This window comes from Trichechus manatus, unplaced genomic scaffold (genome assembly GCF_000243295.1).
Source record: "Trichechus manatus latirostris isolate Lorelei unplaced genomic scaffold, TriManLat1.0 scaffold00013, whole genome shotgun sequence".
NCBI classification, from domain to species: domain Eukaryota; kingdom Metazoa; phylum Chordata; class Mammalia; order Sirenia; family Trichechidae; genus Trichechus; species Trichechus manatus.
The window spans coordinates 23,056,583-23,084,151 of record NW_004443949.1 but is presented as its reverse complement, the minus strand read 5'-3'; the positions used below and the strand labels follow the sequence as shown (position 1 = coordinate 23,084,151).

The following is a 27,569-nucleotide window of genomic DNA, read 5'->3' as shown; positions in this document are numbered from 1 at the left end:
TAGATAAAGGACAAGGCTGATATTTATCCCCATTACCTAGTACATAGAATGCATTTGATAAAGGTTTATGCAATAACTAAATGCATCACTTCTCACATATTCTATTACAAAATTCTCCTAATTGGAGAATGTGATTTCTGTCCAAACACTCCGAACCCCCTCATCCACTAACTCCCCTAAAAATCTACCATCACAGTGACAGAAGAATTATCTTTAAAGTGCAAATCGGATATTCTCGTGCTTTTACTTGAAATCCTTCAATGACAATGTCCAGTCTAGTACTTAAGGCCCTTCATCATCCTTCTGCTGCTTACCTTCCAGCCTTGCTCCCCCTACCCTCAAGTGCACCCTAAAAATCAGTTCACCTTTCTGAGTGCCTGCAAGGAATATGTTCAGTCATGCCGCTACATGCCATTGTGCTCAACGTTGCTTTCTAAAAACACATTCCCTAGACTTCCCTGATGAGCAAACTTTATGTCCGTTAAAACTCTAGCCCTTACAAAATACTCATCTCCTTGCATTCCTTAATACTCCCCCACCCTTACTCTCCACTCAAGCTCTAAAACATAGACAGATGTAGTAGCTGCTTTTGCTCTCCCTGCAAATTACTTTCTAAAAGCCACTTACTGCCTCTATTACACTATCTGCTTATGTGTTTGCCTTCCCCTTCAGAATGTTAAGCCCTGGTGGTGCAGCAATTAAAAGCCTGGCTGCTAACCAAAACGTCAGCAGTTCCAATCCACCAGCTGCTCCTTGGAAACCCTATGGGGTAGTTCTACTCTGTCCAATAGAGTCGCTATGAGTCTGAATCGACTCAGTGGCAATGGGTTTAGAATGTTTGAACCCTTCTCCAGAGAGAACATTGTTCGCTTATCTTTTTTTGTTGTTGTTGTTGTTACAACTAAGCACACAGTGTGGCTCATAGAAGGTTCTGAAAAGGTGTTTGTTCAATGACTAAATGAAGGAATGGGTACTAACCAAGTGATACATGATTTGTTCTGAATATAGGTTGAAATAAAGCTATAACTTGAACTAGTGTTATTAAGAGGTAATTATGTTATGATTCTCTTGCTATTGCTGATGGCTTTGCTTTACTCGTATGCAGATGGAAAAACATTCTAACCCACATGCATAAAACTACCATCCTTCAGTTTGCAGCTAGGGCTGCCACTTACGTATCACTACGCCCTCGCTCTTTACCACTCAGGCTGTCTAAGCTTTTTCCTGAGCTTTTGTACCTGGGTGGTACAAATGGTTACTCACTTGACTACTAGCCAGAAGGCTGGCAGTTCAAACCCATTCAGAGGCCTGTCTTCCAAGGACAGGACTGGCGATCTGCTTCTGAAAGGTCACAGCCTTGAAAACCCTACGGAGCAGTTCTACTCTGCACACATGGGGTCACCAGGAGTCGGAACTGACTCAACGACAACGAACAACAACACGAAGTTTTTAATAAATGTTCATAAGACACTGATATAGAATAATGGACTAACTAAAAATATACTTTCATTCTAAATCATGAACATTTCTCATCCTTGCTTTTATACTAAAAACCAAAACCCAAACCCACTGCCGTGGAGTCGATTCTGACTCACAGTGACCCTACAGGCCAGAGCAGAACTGTCCCATAGGGTTTCCAAGGAGCAGCTGGTGGATTCAAACTGCCAACATTTTGGTTAGCAGCCAAATGCTTAACCACTGTGCCACCAGGCTTCTGTTTTTATAATAAAAATCATAAATGTTTTTACATTTTAAAACCATCACTACTTTATCTCCATGGGACAGTGTCTGCTAAAATTTCCTATAGAACCCCTGAAATACCAGGGCAAAAAAGTATGATAGATTTTTGCCCTCAAAAAGATAAGAGTTCAAAGTAAAGAAATGCCTTCTTCATCCAATATTTTGACTAAATATGAGACAAACAAACAAAACAAACCAGACAACAAGAAAACGTCTCACCGAGGGGCCTTCCCCAATGTGAGTATGTGTCCTCTGCTTGGCCTCACACAGCTGCCTCAGATGTAAAATCACAAGTTCATTTTCTTCCTGGTCACTGACTGGCTTCATTTTCTGTTGAACAGACAAACCAAGAGACATTAGCAACACAGAGCCTCTCATTTTATTTGATTCTCACTTAGTTTTATCATTTTGGCAGACAAACATAAATAAAGCTTAAATTTTAACTGCTGTTAAAAGCAACACTGGCAACAACATTCTAGTTACTATTAAATATCACTGTACATCTTTAACTTCAGACAGAGGAGTGAAAAAGAGCTCATAAAAACAGAACCTGATTCTCATTTCTTATATCTTAGTTAGGAGAACTATAAATGATGTTACCTGAACTCGTTCAAAGATGTCAGCTTGCTCATTATCTGTCAAAGATGAGAGATGCCTCTGTATTACCAGCTTGGCTCTTGGGGGGTAGAGACCTAGGAAAAATGATTTAAAAAACAAGAAAAAAGAAAAAAAATCATTGCCATTGAGTTGATTTCAACTCATAGCAACCCTATAGGAAAGTGTAGAACCGCCTCACGGGGTTTCCAGGGAGTGGCTGGTGGATTCGAACTGCCAATCTTTTAGTGAGCAGCCGAGCTCTTAACCACTGCACCACCAGGGCGCCAATGTATTGACAGGAATACTATAATTCTGAGTAAGTGAAATGAAATACTGACATCTAGGTACTTTGCAATATCTTTCTCACTAACTTTCTACCCTTATTTGTGTTTAATCTAAATGTGGTTCTACCAGCTTCATAGTTTCTGCCTCAGCATAAAACAAGCTTCAAATTCACATATCTTACTCAGATTTAAAAAAAAAAAAAAACTTGTTGGGAAACACAAATGCCAAGAGGCTTCAGGGCAGCTGAGCCCTGAAGTCCTTCCCTTCTGATATTCTCAGAGGGAAGATTATCAAGTTTCTTTGAAAACAGATTACACAAATTCAAATCCTGGCTCTGCTCCTTGAGAGCAATATGACTTTGGCAAGTTGCCTACTCACTCTGCGTCTGGATGTCTCAGTTTCCTCAAGTATAAAATAAAGATCAAACACAGTACCTACCTTATCGGGTTTTTAGAAGGATTACATGAAAATACAATAGTGCCCAGCACGTGGTGAGTCCTATAGAACTATCTGTTTTATTGTTACTACTTTTATTCTTACTAGAGGAGCACTGGAGGAGCCCTGGTGGTACAGTGGTTAAAGTGTTTGGCTGCTAACCTAAAGGTCAGCAGTTCAAACCTACCAGCTGCTCCGTAGGATAAAGATGTGGCAATCTGCTTCCATAAAGATTTACAGCCTTGGAAACCCTATGGGGCAGTTCTATTCTGTCCTACAGGATCACTATGAGCCGGAATCGACTCGACAGCAATGATTTTTTTTTTCATAGGAGCACTGCCCTATCTAATGCTTTCTTTGCCTGATGTCAAAGGCAGAAAGAAAAAAAAACCATATAAGAGGGTGTTGCCCAAGGCCTTAGGAAAACCACCACCACAACAACCCTGTTAGTGTGAAGCCTTTTTCCAGTAAGCATAGCCCCTTCCTTTTTTCCCTTCAGATATATGCAAACCTTGAAGCTAGTGAAGCTTAAGTTTCAGGGCCCCCTCAAGACTTTGGCAGGGCCTATAGCAATTCTGCATTCATACTTTTGTGTTCTTTTTCTTAAAATGGGTCTTTAAAACTATAAAAACTTCAGGCCCCACAAAACTGAGATGCAGCCCTGTATACATATAAACAGAGTCCCTCACACCTGTTATAGCTCCCCTATGGTTTTAAACTCCCTGGGTGGTACAAACTGTTAACATATTTGGCTGTTAATCAAAAGGGTGGCAATCCAAGTCCACCCAGAGGTGTCTCAAAAGAAAGGCCTGGCAATCTACTTCCAAAAAATCAGCCATTGAAAACCCTAAGGATCACAGTTCTACTTTGACACACATGAGGTTGCCATGAGTCAGAGTCAACTCAATGGCAACTGGTCTGTTTTACAGTTTTAAAGCCAGTTCGTGACAGAGACTGCCAACTTTCATGAGAATTTAAAACTTCTTTTTAGTAACAGAAAACATATTTTAAAACATACCTAGAATGCAGTTTTAAAAACAGAAGTACAATATTGTTTTCTTATGCCTAAGTTTTTAGCTTTGTTTACGTAGAAATAACAATTCTATCGTGTGAAGTTTGAAAACTAATATTCAGAAAGGAGTATTTTCTTGTCATTATTAAAATTTGAGGTATATCTCCTGCCAGTTTTTCTCTAAATATACATCTTTGCTTTATTTTTAATTATCCAAATAATTTAGTAAGCTCTATGTTTTTTAAATATTAAAAACACTATAGATAAAACTAAAAATTGCCTTTGTCTAGTATCCTCAATCCTGGTTTCCCCCTCATTCTCTAGACGTAATACTATTAAAAGTTTGTCATGTATATTTTTAGCCTATTTTATATTCTTTCACATATATCTACATGTATTCATAGAAAATACATGGTATTGGTAATTGTTGCAGACAGGATCTATGCTAGAATTGGAGCCCTGGTGGCACAGTGATTAAGTGTTCGGCTACTAACCAAATGGTCGACAGTTCGAATCCACCAGCTGCTCCTTGGAAAGCCTATGGGGCAGTTCTGCTCTGTCCTATAGGGTCGCTATGAGTCAGAATCAACTCATCAGCAACGGGCTTGGTTTGGTGGTTTTTACGCTAGAATTAGCAAAGGTTTCAGAGAACAGAGATTTGTGTCGATTCAAACTACCTTCCCTAAAATATTTGTTGACTCTAGGAGGAATGGGAGTAACTTTATAGTAAAGCATCCTGAGAAGACCACCTTGATCAGGTGATCAAGGCCAGTATCACTAGTAAGAGCTTGTCCACATCATGATCCCCATGATATGATGCAGTGAGAGGGATGCAATTCTCGCCCGGGATAATGACCTCAGTACAATCATGAGACAGTACTACACAGGCTGAACTGAGGGACATTCAGTAAAATCACTGACCAATATTCTTCAAGAGTGTTAAGGTTATAAAAGAAAGAAAAGACTGAGGAATGGTTCCAGACTGCAGGAGACTAGGGAAAAATAACAACTAAACACAATGTGGGATCTTGATTGAGATCCTAGAACAAAAAAGGACATTAGTGGGAAAACTGTTGTTGTTGTTAGGTGCCGCTGAGCCAATTTCAACTCATAGCAACCCTATGTGACAGGGTAGAACTGTCCCATAGGATTTTCTAGGCTATAATTTTTGGAGGAGCAGATTGCCAGGTCTTTCTTCTGTGGAGCCACTGGGTGGGTTCCAACCTCAGATCTTTCATTAGCAGCCCAGCATTTAACCATTGCACCACTAGGGTGAAATTCAAACGAAGTGATTAGTTTGGTTAATTGCATTGAGCCAATGTTAATTTCCTGTAATTGAACCACAGGTACATAAACTGTTAACAAAGGGGGAAGTTGGGTGAGGGATATTTGGAAACTCTGGAGTATTTTACAGCTACTTTGTAAGTCTAAAAATAGATTTTAATAGGTTTAATAGGTTTTAAACAGAAAAATATATCGTACTATTTATATATTTTTCTAGAGATAGCATTAAAGTGCATGTTATTTGGCAAATCACTTTTTTTCCTCAATAATATATTTTTAAGACGTATCCAAGTGGACACACAGTTCAAATTCACTCCCATTAACTGATTAATTATATGAACATACTTCAGTTATCCTACTGATAAACATTTAGATTGTTTCCAATTTTCCATTATTTACAAACTATACAAACTATGTCACCATATGCATCTATATAAGAGTTTCTCTTATCAAGATATGGAACTGCTGGGTAATAGGATATATGTGATTTCACATTAATGAGTTACTATTAATTGCCCTGCAAAATAGCTATACCAGTTTATACTCCCATCAGCATTACATATGTACTGATTTCCCTACAATTTCATCAACAGTTAATCTGATGACTATTTTATTGTTGTCTTCACTGACATCTAATGAAAATGAGCATCTTCTCATTTTCATTATTGGTCTTTTTAATTCTTTTTGTGAGACGTGTTTCTGTGTATGATGTTTGCAACCTTCCTACCGGGCAGTTTTATTTTTTCTTATAGATTATACAAATTCTGGATACCAATCTGCTAAACTCATTTGTTGCTTATCATTTAACTTCCAAATAAGCAGTTTTGTTATGTAGAAGTTTTAAATTTTCAAGATGCCAAATCTTTTGTACCTTAATAAAGCCTTCCTTCTTTAAAGGAGTATTATTCCTTATTTTCTTTTAACAATTTTAATATTGTGTTTCTTTACAATGAGGATTTTGATTCATCTAGAATGTATCTGAGTAGGATAAGTAGTAGGGAATCTTCCCCCTTTCGATATTTAATTGATTCAATAGCATTTCCTCAATAATTTAGCCATTCCCCACAGATTTATAATGCTCGCTTTATCATACCCCAAGGAATGTTCCATTTTTATAAATCTTTTCTGTGTGTTTGAAAATAATATGCATTCTGGAAAAGTATAAATATAAATTGTAAAGTTTGAATGTTATATTTAAATAGTCCTTCCTCACTTAGTTTAATGGATATTCAATAAACACTGCTGTTTATCACTGATTTTGCCATGTGCTGGTGATTCTGTTGCCTACTGAACAGCAACCACAATTGCATTTATAATAACATGACCATTCTCTACTTTTTTTCTGTTTTCTTGCCATTTATTATAACACCCATGATACTGAATTGGATTTATTTGCTCACATGACTGTCTTCCACTCTAGAATTCTAGAATGTAAGCTTTCTAAAGCCATGGTCCAAGTCTCAATCTTTTCTGTAACTAGCACATTGCTTGGTACACAGTAGATGCTTAACAAGCATTTATCAAATTGTGATCCTTGTGCAGTACTTCGTAACATTGTTTTTGTTGTTGTTGTTGGTATGGATAACAAGGAGAAAGGGAAGGTAAGTCACAGGGTCACCCATTCCACTTCTTGTTCATGTTCCACCCTCGTTCTCAGAACACAGTCAAAAACAAAAAACAAAAGTCAGCCTGCTGTATGGAGTCACTATTATCTCTCTGTCATTTACAAATGTTACTCAAAAACCAAGCAAGTTTCAATACAGCTCTAAACTTTTAGGGAAAAAGAACACAGCATCAAGTGAGGGGGACAGGGAACAAATTTAGCCGTTGACCTTCTGCGATAGTTTTGCCTCTCTTCATTCATTCAACAAATATTTGGTCAGTTCCCAATATGTACATAGCAGAGTCTTAAGAACTGTGGGAAATGCAAGTCCCTTCCTTGATTTTGCCTTGAAAATTCAAAAAAAAGAGAGAGAAAGACCAAGAAAGAAAAAAAAAAAAAAAAAACCACGCAGCTTCTAGGAGAGATTGACAGCACATTTAGATTTGACCAGACATGAGAAATGATTCTTTGGGCTCTTGTTTTAAACAGAAACAAAGAACCATTTAACGACAGTAGGGACATTCTTATTTCCCAAAGGCCAAAGCAAATTCCTCTTCTGCCAAGGGCAAGTCATACCATACCTTCGATCCTTTCACATAGTTTATGCAGAGAGTGCATAGGGCATGCCTCACACAGCTTAATCTGGGTCTTGGCACTCTGCAGGGCAGCAGCCGTGCTGAAAGCCTGTTTCAGAGTCAGCATTACCTCATCAACCTACAAGAAAAAACAAAACTCAGGTCTAGAAAAGGTTGCTTTCATGGTAACACGTTAAAACCTCAACAGCAACGTAAGACTTTGCTGACACTAAAGAAATTAATAATAGAATTTTGATGATTAGAAAGCTGGCAGAAAGAAAATATTAAGTCTCGAAGCTAGGTCTTCTATATATATAACTGAAAGCTGGATGAAATAAGACCATTTTAATGTGTGTAACAGAATACTAATCTGTTATTTGAAGGCTACTTTCAAATGCCACTGAGTATTATCCACCACAGACAGTTTAATTAGTTGATCAGCTCTTTGTTTAATTAAGTGGTTTATCAGATAAATACCTGTCTGGAAATTTTGTCTGCTGTAACATATACGGAGCAACAAAATAGGTTCAACATTGACTTGTGTTAACAGGTGTCCTATTTGTAGTTTATTCTTCTGGATTATTTTTAGTGTTAAAACAAACAAAATGTATTTATGTTCTAGGGGAAAATGAGTTCAATTTAATTAAAAGGTGGAAAGTATATGAAGGTTGATGATCTTATCTACTTCCAAGTGGCTGCTAAGTTGTTATCATTCTACATATGATAAGAAGTGCTGACATGGTGTTGTCTAATAGCTGAGTCCCACCACTAGGCCACCAGCTTGAAAACTGCCATCTATCTCCTTTCTTCCTCTTCCACGACACGATCAAGAAGTTTGAATCTAAACTTCTAGTTTCCTGCTTGCTTCTCTGAAGTCAACTAATAGCTCATCTTCACACATTGTTAAATCTACTTCAGGTTGTGCCGCCCCATCTTCTCTGTAACACAATCACCAATGAAAAGGTGTGGTTTTTCCACACTCTGTAGGACTTAGATCAAATTTTAAAACCTGTATCGTGGAGCTTTGAAAAATTAAGGCCCTCCTCTGCACTAACTTTGATATTCAAAACCATTTACCACACTTGGTAAACAAAATTTTTTAGATTCTTTTTCTACTTTTCCTATGGCCTAGTAAAGAATAAGTTGTTATTTAAAATATTTAATCTACTTCTGGAGCCCTGGTGGCACAGTGGTTAAGAGACTGGCTGCTAACTAAAAGGTCAGCAGTTCAAATCCACCAGCCACTCCCTGGAAACGCTATGGGGCAGTTCTACTCTGTCCAATCAAGTAGCTATGAGTTGGAATCGACTTGATGGCAATGGGTTAATCTACTTCTGCATTCGAATGTGCAAGGAATATAGAATAAAAAGAAACTTTACTCTTCCAATATTACTGAAAGGAGAATATCCAACACTAAGCAGTCAGCCATTATTCAGTTGACTTTAATTACATTACCAATCTAAAAAAAGGCTGATAAATAATTTCACATCGTTCTATGAATAAAAATAAATTATTCATAAAATCTGTGATTTTGTGGTTTATTTTTTTAAAAAGAATTGCTGATAATTAAAAATAAAAGCACTGCATGCTCAATGCCTTAGTATTTTGATTTCATTTGCCTTGTTATGTATTCAAAAGTAATTTTAATTACTCAGGGAGATGACATTTATTTCTATTTTCTTGTTTCTCATTTTAAGGCACTTAAAGGGTTAGTCATTTTGTTTAGCAGTATAAATAGCTTTCATATGCGTTTATTTGTTATTTAATAATACTGCCTTGTAGAAGGTCTCCAGAGGAAATACTGAACTCTCAAGTTTTCTTCTCTATTTTGAAGTGAAACAAGGAGCCATTTCAGTGGTGTCCCCCATGTGACTACCAACTTCTCTCGGTCACAAATATTACTAAAACCTTTATTTGACTTCTAAAAGGTTAAGTGTTTTAATTTTTAAAACCTGTCACTCTTGGCATCTGGGGTCTTAAAAGCTAGCAAGCAGCCATCTAAGATGCATCAGTTGGTCCCAACCACCTGGAGCAAAGGAGAATGAAGAACACCAAAGTCACAAGGAAACTATTAGCCCAAGAGACAGAAAGGGCCACATAAACCAGAGACTGCATCAGCCTGAGACCAGAAGAAATAAATCGTGCCCAGCTACCACCAATAACCGCGCTGACAGGGAGCACAACAGAAAGTCCCTGATAGAGCAGGAGAAAAGTGGGGTGCAGAACTCAAATTCTGGTAAAAAGACCAAACTAAATGGTCTGAGACTGGAAGAACCCCAGAAAGCATAGCCCCCAGACTCTCTGTCAACCCAGCACTAAAACCATTCCTGAGGCCAACTCTTCAGACAAAGATTAGACTGGACTATAAGACATAAAATGATACTCGTGAAGAGTGTGCTTCTTAGCTCAAGTAGATACATGAGACTAAATGGGCAGCTCCCGTCTGGAGGTGAGATGAGAAGGCAGAGAAGGTCAGGAGCTGGCTGAATGAACATAGGAAATCAGGGGTGGAAAGGAAGAAGGTGCTGTCACAGTATAGGGAGAGCAATCAGGGTCACATAACAATGTATGTATAAATTTCTGTATGAGAGACTAATTTGAATTGTAAACTTTCACTTAAAGTACAACAATTAAACAGAAAAAAAAAAACTGTCACTCTTTTTAGATGGCCTATAAATTCTATCATGGAATCAAGGCAACATAAAGTTCAAAATAATGCACTATGAATACTTAATTATTTTAGTCTAGATAAAAAAAAAAAAATCACAGGTCATGTCAAAAGGTTTAAAGCAAAGGAATGGGCAAAGATAAATCAATCATATTCAGACAGAAAGAAGTATTCTTGACATTACCATTAGACTCCCTAGTAAAATGCATCAATTAGGACAAAGGCCAACTTATGACTTTAAGGGGAAAATTCATAAAGAAAACAATACTCATGAACATTTTACACCAAATTTAGGTATTTCTATAGCATCTTAGAAGAGGTCTAAGAACCAGAGAATGTGTAAAAACTTTACAAGAGTAGCTACTCAAGGTCTCTGGGGAATTTTAGCACTCAAATCATCCAAGAAAGAATGTAATTAATCCTATTCTTAACAGCTGTTAACAAGGAGACAATAATCTATTTATTCCCGTGGTTAATCGCCCACACACTGACGTGCTCTCTATATTTGTTGGACTTTACAACACTTCCAAGATTCTATGATATAAATTCTTCAGTACTCACTTGTCTAAAGTTACGTTGCAGTGCAATTAATGACTTTTGTGTGTGGCCTTTCTAGCCATGGTCTTGTGACTCCCACCCAGATGATTGGGTGGGGCAGTGCAAATAAGATAATTGTGGCCCACTGAGGGGACTGGTCAGTTTTGCCTTAAAAGAGAGCCAATTCCAGAGCAGAGAGGAGAGCCCACCACCACCAAAGGAGGAGAGACCTGCAGCAGAGACCAGCAGGAACAGGAAAGCTGAGTGCCTTTGGCAGAGACAGAGGGCCAGGAAGAAGTCTGTGCTGACCCAGAATTTGGGACTTACCAGCCTCCACAACCCCGTGAGCCATTTCCTTTACATGGTTCATGAAGTCAGTGAGACGTTGGTGCAAATTAGGGAACCAAAGACAGGAGGGAGAGTACTGAGGCAAAAGGGAGTAGTTGATGTTAGAGATGGTGGAGTGGTACAGCAGCTTGGAAAAGTTAGACATTTGGGACATCTTTAACTTCCACCTCATAGGAGCAGCTTTGTGCTGATCCTTATAAAAGAAATTACTCATTAATATGCCCTATACGTTTTGTTCCTAGGTTAAATGACTCCACTTACTTCAATTTTTCCCAAATGAGAAACTTTTCATAGATTACTGCTCTCTCTAAAACATCTGCAACTTTCTTCATCTCTTAAAATGTAGATACCAAACCTGAACTTGTCTCATTCACCCACTTATCCTCCTTACACTGCTTGGTCATTAATGGTTAGAGATCTAGTTTAAGAGTATAATCAACACAAGATACAAGAAAAAGATAACTTTCTAGACTTTGAACCTCATTTTTCTATCAGTGCACTCTAGGACCATGCTTCTTTCATTAACTATTAGCCCCACACTATTCATGTAAATCCTGAGACTTGGGTATTGTTTCTGTTAGCTATCGTCAAGTGGGCCCCTGACTCATGGTAATCCCATGCACAATGGAACAAAATGCTGCCCGGTCCTACACCATCCCCATGATCAGTTATGGATCGGACCACGGTGATCCATTGGGTTTTCACTGGATGATTTTCAGAATTAGATTGCCAGGCCTTTCTTCCTAGTACCTCTTAGTCTGGAAGCTCCACTGAAACCTGTTCAGCATCATAGCAGCACACTTCCACTGACAGAGAGGTGGTGGCTGCACCTAAGGAGCATTAGCTGGAAACTGAACCCAGGTCTTGGCATAGAAGGTGAGAATTCCACCAACTGAACCAGTATCCTGGGTCTTCTGTTTCCTTCAGCGGAATATTTGCCAACTTTTTGTCTGCATCTGTGGATTATATTTTTTATTTGTCTAAGTACTAATAACTTGAGCTTTTTTCACATCTTTCAAACCAATTTTGGAAAAGGCATTTTTAAGAAAGGATAGTTCCTACAGATCTCAAGGGTTGATTAAACAAGATTAAGGGACCTACCTACAATTGTTAAAAGAATTTTTTTAGGTATCTAAACTTCCTGTGTAATCCTCCAGGGCCTATCTGAAACACTTATAAATTCATAGCAAATGCATTTAATAACATGCTACAAAGAAGTAAAACAAAATGCTAATTTTGTATTCTTTGCTCAGAGAAGATAGGTCAGCATGTGTGGTTTGCAATACCTTCTCTTACACAACTGCCAAGGCCACATCAATAATACTACTTAGACCTACAATATTTAATTGATTACTTGGTTTTTGTTCTCTATGTCAGTTGCTTAAGCCATCCTCTACTACGTGGGAAACTGACATTTAATTTTTCTTCTAGCTTCTAGCTCTCATGCCTCACTATTCAGTTAAGAGGTTTTCTGATGATATTAGAGTAAACCAGGCTTTAACAATACTAGCAGGGGCCTGTCCTTAAGAATAACGGTGCCAAAACTGACATGCTGATACAACCTCAGTGTAATAGGAAGACATTCACAGCCAGTCTAGTCTGTTGCCTTAGACACAGAGCTTTTTAAGGGAGGAAAAATGCAGCATGTTCCCACACTTTGTACCACGATTCCCTGCTTCAAAACTCATTCTACATGCCTAAAGGCTAAACAAAAGTAAAAAAAAAAAAAGAAAATTAAAAACTAAAAACAAAACCTGTAAAAGAGATTGGAAATAAGAAGGGTTTTCATAAGTCTTCCTTTTGGTGCAGGTGATCCAGTTACCAAAGATTATAACCACCACCTAGAAAATGATCACCTGAAGTTAAGGGTAATGCATTCAATTCCATCATTCAAAATACACTTATCAAGCACCTGCTATCCTAGAAACACACTGTGTAGGTATAACACAAATAAGACACGGTCCCAGCCTTGTGAAATTGACTACCTACTGGAGTAGATGGTTTGTAAATAGAACAATTAGTGTGGGGATTGGTACATACTATTTACCACCTACGAACCAGGTGTGGTAAAAGCACCGAGGATAGAGAAACTAAAGGAAGTCAGTCATGAACTGAAGGAGTCAGGAAAGGCTTCAACAGAATGTCATATTTAAGCTGGATCCTGAAAATTATGTGGGAGAAAAAAAGGGGGAGGGGATTCCAGTCAACGAGGCACTAAGAAAGAGAATGTGAAAGCAGATTAACTAAAGCACTGAACATTTGCCGTGTTCAGTACCAAGGGACCCTTGAGGCTGACATGACCCCTCCCTAGCCTGACAGTATAAAAGGTTCTGTTCTCCTCTGCCATGGTGGACTCCTCACTCTGCATAGCAAACAATAACTTCTGAACTTCAGCTGCACCTCTGTGAGCAACACAGGGCTTCAGAGAGCTGCTTGCTGTTGTTGTTGTTAGGTGCCGTTGAGTCAATTTCGACTCACAGTGACCCCATGTGACAGAGTAGAATGGCCCCGTAGGGTTTTCTAGGCTGAGCCCTGATGGCGCAGTGGTTAAGAGCTCGGCTACTAACCAAAAGGGTGGCAGTTCGAATCCAACAGCCACTCTTTGGAAACCCTATGGGGAAATTCCACTCTGTCCTATAGGGTTGCTATGAGTCAGAATCATCTCGATGGCAATGGATGTGTGTGGTGTAATCTTTACAAAAGCAGATCTCGAGGAGCAGCTGGGTGGGTTCGAACCACCAACCTTCAGTTAGTGGTCAAGCACTTAACCATTGCACCAGCAGGGCTCCTTTCAGACAGCTGTAGTTACTCATTTATAGCCTTGATTTGTGTGTCCCATGCACTAATCACTTGCTGGTTCTGCACTAAACCAAGATAAAAGCACCGTCACATCAATCTTCAAACTAGTGTTTGTGGTCTGGCTAGATAACAGTAGGTGAGATGGAATAACAAGCACAAGGACACGGTCATGAAAGGGTGTGGCATTCAGGTCTCAGTACGGAGCAGCAATAGTGAGACTGGGGCAGAATGTACAAGACCTGACTTCTACGCTAGGAGGTCTGGATTTTATTCTTTAAATAATAAGGCATGAACAGGTCAGGAAACTTTTTGAGAAATAAAATTCTAGCATAATATAGAAAATGGATAAATGAGAGATTAAACCAGTGGCAGGGAAACTTTCTAGGATACTAACAGTGTACTCCAAGTAAACAAGATGAATGCCCAGAATCGAGTTGCTGATAAAGAGGAAGAGAAGGAAAAAAAGAATATGAGAGACACTTGTAACTTTGAGTCAATAGGATTTGGTGAACAACTGGATAGTGGAGGTGAAAGAGAATGCATTATGGTTTCAAAATTGGGTAGTTGGTAGACTGTGCTACCAAATTAAAAATTATGGAATCAAGAGTTAGTTCTAGAAAGGTAGGAGAGTAAGGGTTCCAGAACACAGTAGAATGTAGTATCAGCAGAATGAAGAACATAAAAGAATGGGTCTTAAATAGGAGAAGGGACAGAGGAGAGAAGAAGTGAGGTATAGACCAGGAAGAGGATGACATGTGTGGCAGAATATCCTAGATAAATCTTTACTATCTCTTAATGGTTAGTATTTTCCATTGTTCTCTCATTGGTTCTCTTTGGCTTTCTTTCTCTTTCCTCCCCATGAAAGCCATGGACTCCCATGGCTTCAACTATCATTTATATGATGACTATTCTCAAATTTCTCTCTCCAGTCCTGAAATGAATCTATTAGGCAGTGGTTCCTTATATGGGATATTAACATGTGGACATTTCATAGGTATGGTTATTTATCTCGAGTGAGAATGAGACTCAAACAGAACTCTCCAGAGTGGCAAATTGTTAGTGATGGGAGTAATATATTCTCCAGAGAAAAAAGGTGAGAACTGGAAAGCACTAGTCAAAAAGAGCCTTTGTACCAATTCACTTCCACTTCTTCATTATTCTTCACTGCACACTGTCAACATGGGAATATGAAAGGCAGCAATTAAGCAGAGATGACCACAATATGCTGTCTTTGTAACATGCATGGAAACAAGGAGAATGCTGACTGGATTATCTGTATATGTCTAAGTTGTGTGTGGAGTCCCTGAGTTGCTAACCAAAAGGCTGGACATTTAAGTCTACTCAGAGGTGCCTTAGAAGAAAGGCCTGGCTCTCTACTCCGGCCACGGAAAGCCCTAAGGAGCACAGTTCTACTCTGACACACATGGGGTGACCATGAGTTAGAGGTCAAGTTGATAGCAACTGGTTAAGTTGTATTTCTCTGGGCGAAAGGACTGTGGGAGGATTACGTGTCTAAGGAAATATTTTTCGGTAAATCTCTTCAAAGAATGGTGATGTAAACATCTAAAGGTTTTTGTTAAAATGGTTAGCAGAGATAGACAAGTGGAAAAAATAAGTAAACACCAAAGTGAAAAGAAAAATCAACCTATTTTTAGTCACCCAGATATATTTCCAAGCCTGTCTTACATAATTTCCTCTCAACTCCAACTCCATTAAAGTGAGTGGAGGGTGGTACTGCAGAAAAGAATTGACTTTTAAATTTCAAAGCAAGAAAAGGAGGCTTATAATAAGGTCATAAAAAATATTAAAATTCTGACAACTAGGGAGAATCAAGGAAAAACACAAAAATAGTTTTCTACTCTGCTGATGTGAGCGTTATCTCTGAGGTATTATAGGAATTAAAGAAAAAAAAGTCAATGGCCTTCCTTATCTTCTTACACAAGTAATGAAAAAAGTAACAGCTTTTTTTCTTATTATTAGGTTTTTCCTACCTTTGTAAAATACTTACGGTAACATGATTGGATTTTTTAAGCACAATAAACTATCTAGACTTAAAAAGTATAGTTTCCATTTATTTTTGTTTTTCCATTGTTGTGCTGCTTTGAAGGGAAAAAAAATATTTCAGCGGCCTTCTTCTCCCCGACTGATAACCGTTTTACCAGGACTGGGCCCCTAAGAGTTGAGTCTTCTCGTAGACTGATTCATCGGCAAGAGGACATGCACAACAATAACACTGCTTACCAGGGATTCACTTGCACACTGGAACACATAACAAACATACTGGCTCAGCCCAGGCTCTGGAGACTCCCGGCAGATAAATCCAAAGTGATCCACATGCTTTATACCCTAGAGTAGGGAAAGAATTGCAATATTTCTAAGAATATGTCCCTTTAGTCAATATGAAATCAGCATCAGTTTTATGCTTTCACAGTCCCACAAATTTTTCCTGCACAGCACTGTGACAGAGGACATAATATCATAGCAAAGTTACATGGTGGCCTCTTAATACATAAAATAGAGAATGAGATCAATTCAGATTGTTTTGTTTCTGACAAACACTCTGTGACTCAGGGCCACAGGAGGAAAATATGGATGGCATGATCTGCTATATCTTGTAATAAAACCTCTTCCAGTCTTTGGAAATAATGAGCTCTCAATTTATTGGTCTTCTCAGAACAGGCAGCCTATGATTCATCATAAGCCCTGTTCTTGTCTATGTGAGGATAACAATCGGAGAGAAACTAACACTGACAATGCTCTAATTAAATAGCCTGCAACTCCCTAAAGGTATGCTGTTATGCACCGAATTTCGCGCCCCCAAAATATGTGCTGTAAATCCTAACCTCTAAACCTGTGGTTATAATCCCATCTGGGAACAGTTTGTCTGTTATGTTAATGAGGCAGGATTAGTATAGGGTACACCTTCAGTCGCTCTCCATCTGGTACAGCTCATTAGTGACTAAAGAATGGTTTTCACTAGCTTAGTACTAAAAGGGAAAAATTCATAGGAGCTCATTAGCTAAGCGATTCTTCAGACAGTGGTGATGTTTTTAGTAAAGAAAACTACTTTTATAGTCCCCATTCTTGCCAGAAGAACAGTCCTACAGATTTTAAAGAAAGAAACGTTTGTAGGTGTACATATGTGCGTGCAGAGGTACGCTTTAGTCTGTAAGGTGTGCTTATGTTTAAAAGCACGCCTGTTTCTGGATGCGGCCTCATCTTCTCAGTTCGGTCCTAAAGACAGTGGAATAAAGAAGAGAGTGGAAAGGAATAAAAGCAGACATTCAGCGAAGAACAGATGATAAATCTGACAATTATCCTGATCAAAGGCCTTCTGCAAATATTCCTCATGCTTTTAATTCTTTTTCTGAACCAAAATATCAGAATACAAATCTCACCTACAAAAAAATAAAAACTACAAAAGCAAAAATCATGTTTGAACTGCCCATTTCACGTGGTTTATTGGGGTTCTTTTTTTTTTTTTTTTGCTTTCTCTCTCCCTTTTTTTGCATGTTCGATGAGTATTGCTAATTTTCTTACTGAGAGGCTTGAGGAGTATGGATTCTTGGTGCTCTGGGAGGCAGGAATTATACCTGGTTTGTATACTGCTCTCTGCCCAGTACTTAGCACAGAGCCCGACATGTAGAAATTGCTCATTAATTCAGCGTATACTGAACACCTACCTATATGTTAAGCTCTGTCTTAATCCATCTGATTCTGATGCCTCACAGAATACACCACCATACCATCTCTGCCCCCACAGAGCTCACAGTCTTGCAGGGATCAATAGTAAATAGGTAATTACAAGAATGCTTAACCAATATTTGTTTCACTAAAGTGAATAATCTTTCTAACAAATCTCTCGGTCCTTTAAATAGGGAGAGGTTTCCTATCCTTTAGAAAACTGCAACAGACTCTTCCTACCTTCCGATTCTGCCACTCCCTACAATTATTAGAGTAGAAAACTTGTATCCATACAATGTAATTTTACGTCTCCATATGATATTAAAAAATATTAAAATAAACATTATGAGTGAAATTGCACTAGCTAAGGCTGAGGAAAACAATTAAGAAGATGTACAAAATCTCTCCCGTTATTTTCAAATGGAAGGATGTCCGAATATGGCAATGCTAACTCCAAAATTCATAAAAATAAAAATAACAGGCAATCATGATTTTTCAACAGTAAAATACAAAAGAGATGTTGACAAGGTCCATTTCCTTGAAGGTGTTTCTAAATCACTGCTCAGAAAGAAGTCAATTCTTCTCAATTCCAGGGACCTCCCCAAAAGTATCTTTGCATTTTTTTCTAACCTTCCCACATTTAGATTTAACTACTCCCTCTATTCTGACTTCTCTAAAAAGTCTTCCTATATTTAGAATCTATTTATGGAGCTCTAACTAACCTCAACATCAAGAAAACAAAAATCCTCACAACTGGACAAATAAGCAATATCATGATAAACAGAGAAAATACTGACATAAAGAATTTCATTTTACTTGGATCCAAAATCAAGGCCCAGGGAAGCAGCAGTCAAAAAGTCAAATGACATATTGCATTGCGTAAATCTGCTGCAAAAGACTTCTTTAGAGTATTGAAAAGCAAAGATGTCAGTTTGAGAACTAAGGTGTGCCTGACCCAAGCCATAATATTTTCAATTGCTTCATATGCATGCGACAATAAATAAGGAAGACCAAGGAAGAATTGACGCCTTTGAACTGTGGTGTTGGAGAAGAATATTGAATATACCATGGAGTGCCAAAAGAACGAACAAATCTGTCTTGGAAGAAGTACAACCAGAATGCTCCTTAGAAGCAAGGATGGCGAGACTATGTCTCACATACTTTGGACCTGTTATCAGGAGGGACCAGTCCCTGGAGAAGGACGTCATGCTTGGTAAGGTAGAGGGTCAGTGAAAAAGGTGAAGACCCTCCATGAGATGGATTGACACCGTGGCTGCAACAGTGGGCTCAAACATAGCAACGACTGTAAGGATGGCACAGGACTGGGCAGTGTTTCGTTCTGTTGTACATAGGGTCGCTATGAGTCAGAATCTACTTGATGGTACCTAACAACAACTTTTGCATAGATTTTCTAAATAATTACTGTTTCTTAGGACACTAGTTTATGCCTAGTATTATAATCTTGTACACATTTATCCATATCCATTCTACATAAACATTCAACTACACTGTCATGAATTAAAAAATAAATGAACAGAAATATACTAAGAAGTAAAAATTTTAACATTTACATTAGTATAAATTGAAAACACTAGTTCTCCTTTTACTATCTATTGTGGTATAATGAGCAAACCTCACTTGATTACACTCACAAGTTCCAATGCCCAAGATTCTGAGGAACACTAAGTGTGAGGGAATTTTCAAAAGAACTCACCACCACAAAAATTCCATCAGTAGCCCAAATCTGATGAAGTGACGCTACAAAGAGAAAGAGTTGATGACAATGAAGGCAAACAATTATGGTAGACACTGTGGGACCTGGATGTGATTTGTGTTACTAGCAAAAACACAGGAGTCCTCTTAGTTTAAAATAGATTCTCCTCTTTAAAACAAAAGAGAACTACAATTCCCAGGAGTTTTAGCACAGTTATTTTGTGGTTAATTTAGAAATAAGATTTAGTTGGTTTGTTAATACGCTATCATATACTTCAATACATACCTGAGAACAAGAGGAGACATCTTTAAAATTCTTTTCAAGCACAACCGATTTAGTGTCTGGACTGATAAGGTTAATCTCAAATCGTCCAACCTTGAAAATAAAGACATTTCAATTAATTTAAATTGACAAGAGCCTAGCATGTTGTTTCACACTTCAATAACAGAGATTCAAATAGATATACCCCAGATATATCAATATCTATTCACAGATGCTCCAACATCCAGTCCAACCAATATTTCAACTTTAAACATGAGCTGCTTCAAAATATTTCTTCCCTTATGCTTAAAAATTATGAAAATTAAGTTAGTCTTAATTTACAAGATACAAGAAACGAATTTTCTTCTGATTAGAAGATTGTCTTTCAAAAAAATATGAAACCTTTTTTCACTTCATGATTTCTAAAAAGTACCAATTACTTATTTATACTTTATAGTCATATTTTCTCTGAAATGGTCATATATGGAACTGGGCTGATAAATTAAAAGTTTTAAAAATAAACAATCATTCAGAAAAATTAACAGCAAAGGACTGTGACTAGCTAAGAAAAAAGATAAATCTGATACCCTAAATAAGAGGGAAAATCAATTTACGTATGTCCAAAGAAAAGAATACAGATCCTTTAATTACATGCCTAGAAGTTAAAAAAAAGAAGTTCATCTGATAAATTCCAATAAAGCAAATATTACACACTGGAACTGTTTATCAAGGTAAGCTGTGGAATTTCCTTCTCAGGGGTTCTTTAAAAGAGGATAAAAGGACAGCCACTCATTTGTTCAAGAGAACGCACGTCTTACCAGCTGAGGATTAATTAAAGAAACTCCACAGGTCAATGTTACAAATTAAATTCTTTTCAGTGAAACTTGACATTTTCTATATCTTGTGTAGTATTCAAAAATTACTTTTTTAGAATTAAGAATGCTCTTTTACACCTATAATATAGCTTGCACCAAATTATTTTATTAACTAATCTAGTAAACTATCAGGCCAACAGTGTTTCTTTCACCTTTCCTTTTGTTTGACAGGGTAAATTAGGCAAAATTAGGCAAAACATAAGGCAAAATGCAGATGATAGATACCAAGAGTAATCTTCTACTCTTGTTCTTTTCCCCATGTTTTTATGATGCTCCTTTAACTGCTTCTCCCTGCCCTGATCCACTAGTTCTTACAATCCACTCCATGTCTGCCTCAACCCCTTCTCCACTTCCCTTTGCTCTGTTTCTCTATCTGCCTTACCTGCTTTTGAGGATGAAAGAAATAAAAGTGAGATTATTTAGGTATCTATAGATGGTCACTGGAGGTAAGCAAAACGAGGAACTGGAAGGAGGTGGCCACCAGCTGCTTCTGTCTAACAATTCAAGATGAAATTCCCCAAAAGCACCCTGCTGGGCCAAGTACCTACCTGAAAGAGCATTGTTCTGTTCTTGTCTGAATCCGAGGGCTGAACGTGACTGGGAGCACTGGCATGCCTCCTTCGTGGCTGTGCTTTCTGGCTATTCTCGTGAACTTTCCTTTGCATGACTCCAGTGACACTGCTGCATCGAGACCGGAACTCCTGCTGCTCATCAAAGCCAGAATCTTCCAAGATCCGCTCAGGGAAGCAGACTCGAGAGCTGAACAGAGCAGGCTGGCTGGCCACGGTGGGTAAGCCAGAGTGGGTATTGGGGATGCCATCTATTTCCTCCAACAGGCTGTCTCTGGGTGAGCTAGGCACCTCGGCCTCCAAGACCACCAAGTCGTCGCTGGGATCCGTGCTCCGCTGCTCACCCTGGATCTTGAGGCGCTGCTGTTCGTGCAGGCTGAACTTTTCAATGCAGTCGTCAATGAGGCTTGACGGGACCTTCTTGTGGGTGACTGTCACCTTTCCACAGTACAAGACTTCAAACTTCTGAGAGTTGTAAAAGGCATCTTCATTATCTCTGCTGGGCTTGGCATCCTCTTTCATGGCAGCTTTAGACAACTGCCTTATGCTGCTGATAACATCAGGAACCTGTGGGCAGGGGATAAAAAAATTTCTATTTTAGCTAAATATACAGAAATAATTTATGCTCATCTGTCCTGATATTATCACATAGAATATGATAATATAAATAAAATATAAAAAAAGAATACAGAAAGTTACAGCCAGTCCCTGCCCAAGATAAAACATAAAACTTAAAATACACTCTCTGACATAAGTGCTTAGAAGGAAGAGCTGATGTTCAATGATAGCAGTATTACGCCTTCCTATTTTAAATTTATTAGTTTCCCAAGAACAAAAACCATTAGATTGATATCACTCTTTAATAAACCACAATATGTCTTTTTAGTATTTTTAAAAGCTATTATGAACTTCAGCTGAAAGGATTTAAAGTTCAAATATAATGATAAAATATACCTTCTGAATAAAGAGAATAAAATTCAGACACCCCTCAGCAGCATTAGCAGTCAGGGAAATGCAAAGGAAAACCACAATGAGATACCACTATACACCAAGGAGAATGGCTAACATCAAAAAGACCAAGCTTTGTGGTTTTCATTCGCCCAGGGTTGTGGAGCAACCAGAACACTCTTATTCACTGTAGATGGGAATGTAAAATGGCACAACTGCTTTAGAAAACTAATAGCTTCTTAGAAAGTTAAACATAAATCTGTGTCATGACCCAGACATTTCACTCGTAAGTTATAACAAAAGATCTGAAAACAAATGTCCACACGAAGACTTATACGCAAAAGTTCATAGCAACTTTTATCACAATAGCCTGTCCTATGAAAAAAAATGGAAACAACACAAATGCCCATCAACGGGTGAAAAGATAAAATACATTAATGAAACGTACTCATCGCCTCTCACTTTGATTACGATAGCCTCATAATTGTTTTTCCTTTCCCCTTCAATCTACCGTTGAAAGCTAGAATGATCCTTTCAAACTTAAGTCATGTTGTTGCTGGGTACCGTCGAGTCTATCCCAACTCATAGCAATGCCATGTCACAGAGTAGAACTGCCCCATAGAGTTTTCTTGGCTGTAATTCTTATGGGAGCAGATTGCCAGGTCTTTCTGCCTTGGAGCCACCAGGTGGGTTTGAACCGTCAACCTTTTGATTAACCATTGCGCTACCAGGGCTCCTTTAAGTCATATTACTCAACTGCAAACCCTCCAATAGATCTCCATTTTATTAAGAGCAAAAGGAAAGATCCTTACAACATCCTACAAGGCCTTCACCTTCTGCACGTTACATACAGATTAAATTTGCACTGTGGCTACAAAGGAGCCCTGGTGGCACAGTGGTTAAGAGCTTGGCTGTTAATCAAAAGGTTGGCAGTCTGAATACACCAGAAGCTCCTTGGAAACCCTGTGAGGCAGTTCTACCTTGTTGTTTAGTATCGCTATGTGTCAGAATCGACAACAGCAACAGGTTTGGATGTTTTTGGTTTTATGGTTACACATTCTCCACTATAGCCTTTAGATGCCTGGATTTTCATCTTCACCTAATTTCCTCTGACCTTATCTCCTTCTTAGCTCCCTCTCACCGGCTCTGCTCCAGTCACACTGACCTCCTTGCTAGCATGGCTTTTCCTAGATGCCTGCGTGGCTCACTCTTTCACCTCATTTAAACCCTTGCTCTAATGTCACTTTAAGGTCCCCAGGAAACCCTATGGGGCAGCTCTACTCTGTCCCGTAGGGTCACTATGAGTCGGAATCAACTCAATGGCAATGGGTTTTTTGTTTAGGTGGCACAAAAGCAGCCCTGGTGGCACAGTGGTTAAGCGCTTGGCTGAGAACCAAAAAGGCTGGTGGTTCCAAACCCACCAGCAGAACCCTCCTCCTCCCACCGCCCATCACACACACACATACGCACATAAACAAACACACACAGCATTCCCCTGGATTTCTCCCTGCTTTACAGTTCACCATAGCACTTACCACCTTTGACATTCTGTGTAATTTATTTATTATGTAAGCTAGAACGTAAGCTCTAAGAGGGCGGTGATTTTTTATCTTTTTTTTTTTTTTTCCACTGTTACATCGCCAGGGCTTAGAGTAATTCCTGGTACATAGTAGATTCTCAAGATACGGGTTGGCCAAAAAATCTGTTCTGGTGATTTTTATCTTTGGGAAAAAGAGAAGATCATCTTATATTCAGGGAATGCTTTGTATTCACATATAAATGGTGTACCTTCAAATCTCTTAGCACAGCACTAATTCTGAAAACAAAATTTCTTCTACTTCACATAATTACTTGACATACATTACCAAAGAATTCATAAGAATTTCAGGTTTTGAGTCAAAGGATTTCCTCTGAGAGACTAAAGTCCAAAAACACGTCTCAGGGGAAAAGTCAGGCGTTTCGTACTAACTCATGACCAGCAACCTCAGCTATTATTTTCTCTTTGCCGTAGTATGTGGCTTACCCTACCTAACAAAGGTCAAAGCTATGGAAAGTGAGCTGGCTGACACTCAACCTGCAACAAGATAAATGGTTCCCGTGGGCTGGGCAAAGCCCTTAGATAAAATGATCCCTTCTTCCTCACTAACTGTATTTTATCAAATACTTCTCATCTGATTTTGTAACCCAAGTGCCCCTAAATTTCCAGATTTGTCTCTCTAGAGCGAAGAAAGAGAAATATTACCTGTACGATTTATTTTTACCCATAGAATTTTTATCTTCTTACAAATATTTAAGTGCTTTTGGTGCCATGTTAAGGAGCCCTGGTGGCACAGTGATTAAGCACTCGGCTACTCACTGAAAGGTCAGTTGTTCGAACTCACCAGCTGCTCAGCAGGAGAAAGACCTGGCAATCTGCTTCCATAAAAATTACAGCCTAGGAAACCCTATGGGACAGTTCTACTCTGTCCTATAGGGTCACTATGAGTCAGAATCAACTCAAAGGCACCAGGTTTGGTTTTTTGGTTTGGTGCTACGTTAGAGTTATTCTACAATTGGGACTGGAAATACAATCAATTCAACCTTAAGTGTATCAGTCTTCTGTATTACATGTTTGTCCTTTTTTCTACCATTATATTGACAGCTCGTAAGTGAAGATTTGATTGGTCACAGAATTTTTACAGTTCCACAGGACACTATACTGTGACCACAGGTAAAGTTTCAACATGTAAAACTCATTCAGTGAATGACCCAATATTTGTTATAAGCAAAGCTTATCATCTTGAATTCTGAACCCACAGTTTTGGGGGCTAGAGTCTGAAATCAAGGTGTTGGCCAGGCCATGCTTCCTCTAAAGGCTCTAGGGAAGAATGCTTTCTTGCCTCTTCTAGCTTCTAGTGGCTGCCAGCAATCCTTAATGTTCCATGGCTTGAGGCAGCATAATTTCAATCTCTGCCTCTGTCTTCACATGGCTATCTTCGCTCTGAGTCTGTCTCTGTGTCCATACTTCTCTCTTCTTATATGGACACCAACCAGTATGACCGCATCTTAACTTGATTACATCTGCAAAGATCCTATTTCCAAGTAAGGTCATACTCACAGATACTGGGGTGTTAGGACTTGAACATATCTTTTGAGGGTACACAAACTCTCAATACTGTGTAGGTAATTTAATCGTCCAGTAATTCGAAGTGTTAACTTTACACCATAAAACAGACAAAGATTCTCATTGCCTTTAATACCTTCTCTCTGGTTATGGCTAACCCAACTTTCAGTGACCTGGGCTGCAGAGACTCATAACTGCAAAATTGATCTAACAACATTAAGCTCTGTTTTTGCTTATCATTATGTGGAAGACACAGTATAAAATTTAGCATTATACAGCCCCCACCTACAGACTTAGAGCCTACCGCAGAAGGCACACACTGATAAAGCAAGGATTGTAAAATATCCATAGTGGGGAAATGAGTTATCAGGGAACCATAAAGAATTTTTATTCTGGCTTTATTTAAGGGATCAATCAGAAGCAACATAAAAGGAATAAAATGTCTAACCAGGACTTGCTCATACACACAATAGTCTGGAGTAATAGCATTCTCCTACTGCACAGTGTTAACTGACATATATGTGTTCATAGATCTACAAATGTTTTTGAATGAATTTAAATCTTCCTTGCATGTATTGCATCCTCTCAACACCTCTTTTTTCCTCTACCATTATACTGAGCGCTTAAGTGAAACACTGAGTTGAGGTGATTATATGTCTTACTAGAGCTCTTCCCTGTGACCCCTGGGAAAGTGTCTGTTCTCACAAGTAACTAAGTGAGTGCTATCAGCAAATACAAGTACGAATTGCCATCAAGGCAATTCAGACTCATGGCGACCCCACATGTGCCTGAGTAGATCTGTGTACCACAGGGTTTTCAGGGGCTTATTTTTTGGAAGTAGACTGCTAGGCCTTTCTTCTGAGGCGTCTCTGGGTAGACTGGAACCTCCAACCATTCAGTTAGCAGCTGAGCACGTTAACATTTTGCACCACCCAGGGACTTCAGGGGCATATTAATAGCAGTGAACAACTACCTAGAACTCTGATGAAAGTTCTCCGAGACTGAGAAAGGTTTAGTAAATTCCTGTTGATCATTCAAGAGACGTGGCATCCCTAAAAACGGAGAGCTATGGCTTCTCACTCCACTCACCACTCACCCCAACTAGGAAGTGGTTGTTATTTCAGGAATGTCTCCAAATGCTATGGAACACCTCAAGTTACATACTCTAGCTTAGTATTCGTATAGTTAAGTATTCTAGTTCTGCATACTCTACCAAAAAACCAAAACCAAACCCATTGCCGTTGAGTCGATTCTGACTCATTGCAACCCCATGAGACATAGTAGAACTGCCCCGATATGGTTTCCAAGGAACGCCTGGTAGATTCGAACCGCTGACCTTTTTGGTTAGCAGCCACAGCTTTTAACAACTACACGACCAGGGTTTCCCTGCGTACTCTAGCTTTGAATAACTCCATGGCTCAGAATCTGCCTACAACTCACAGCGCCTGAGGACAATTTACAGCCAATTCCAAACAATTTTTTATTTTTTAACACAAACAATAATGAAAAACGTTCCACCAAACTAAGGATTGATAGGTTTATATTTTATTCCAGCTTTGCCAATAATTTATTCGGTACCATTGGAAAGAGTTGTTTCACTTCTGCAGGTTAGGGTTTCTTCACCAGCAAAGTGAAGGAGGATCTAGATAGACAGTCGTAAAGTCTCATCTAGATCCAAATTTCTGTGTGTTTACTTTTGTATCGATGTTAATACAGGAGCAAGATAATGTATGTTCGGAAGAGATGAAAAGCTATCTATATTATTAAACCAGAGCTATTGGAAGTCATCGAAATTATTCATTTCCATTAACACACAATAATCAGTTCAACTAACAATAAAAAGAACAGGTTTTTTTCAAATGTCTCATGATACTCAGAAAAAGCACAGTGCCATCTTTAGCTGGTATTTTGTTGCTATACCCTCAGTGATCTCACTGGAATAATTTAGATTCTAGTATCAGGATTCAGACATTAAAACAATTTCTCACTCTAGAGGAAAAAAAATTTCCACTAGATTTCTTAATGCCATGCTGCTGTTTCTCATTAATCAGGTATCATAATTAGTTATCACACTCCAAGAAACCCAATGGTATCTTTTTTTAAATCAATTTCGTTTGACTTGGGAAAGAGAAGAAGTTTGACAACTACCAGACACTGACATTTGAAGGCCTAAGCAAACACCAAAGAAAAAATCTGGATAGTAAAAAACACTAAGAAAAGATACCTTTGGTCAGGAAGCCAGTTGAAAAGTTTTCTCTAGGAGCACTGAATACGCTAAATGGATACAGTCCTCAGTATTAGCCCTTTGTTGCACTTTAAAAGTCCTCTTTCTAAATAAGCCAGCGGTAGTTTCATTGTACTTGTTAAAGTCCACATTATCACAATGCAGTCAATTATAAAACTTCCCACAAGTAACATTATGGCTTCAGAAGTAAAGTATTTCCTGACTCTGCAATCAGGAAATACGTGGATTGTTCAGGACTAATGAGCAAAAGCTTTGGCTTTCTTAAAAAGAAACATTTAAATTCTGAA

General features: G+C 38.6%; 1 protein-coding gene across 2 annotated transcripts in view; it reads right to left on the bottom strand.

The window, feature by feature from the left end:
* TBC1D4 (TBC1 domain family member 4) overlaps nt 1-27,569 on the bottom strand; it is a 228,868-nt gene that overhangs the window by 69,277 nt on the left and 132,022 nt on the right. For both annotated transcript variants that reach the window (XM_004371420.2, XM_004371418.2), the window contains exons 2-7: nt 20,966-21,553; nt 19,567-19,656; nt 16,125-16,229; nt 7,538-7,670; nt 2,341-2,432; nt 1,960-2,070 (exon numbers count right to left, since the gene is read on the bottom strand). In XM_004371420.2, the coding sequence (XP_004371477.1) occupies nt 1,960-2,070; nt 2,341-2,432; nt 7,538-7,670; nt 16,125-16,229; nt 19,567-19,656; nt 20,966-21,553 (1,119 nt within the window). The remainder of the gene's footprint in view (nt 1-1,959; nt 2,071-2,340; nt 2,433-7,537; nt 7,671-16,124; nt 16,230-19,566; nt 19,657-20,965; nt 21,554-27,569) is intronic.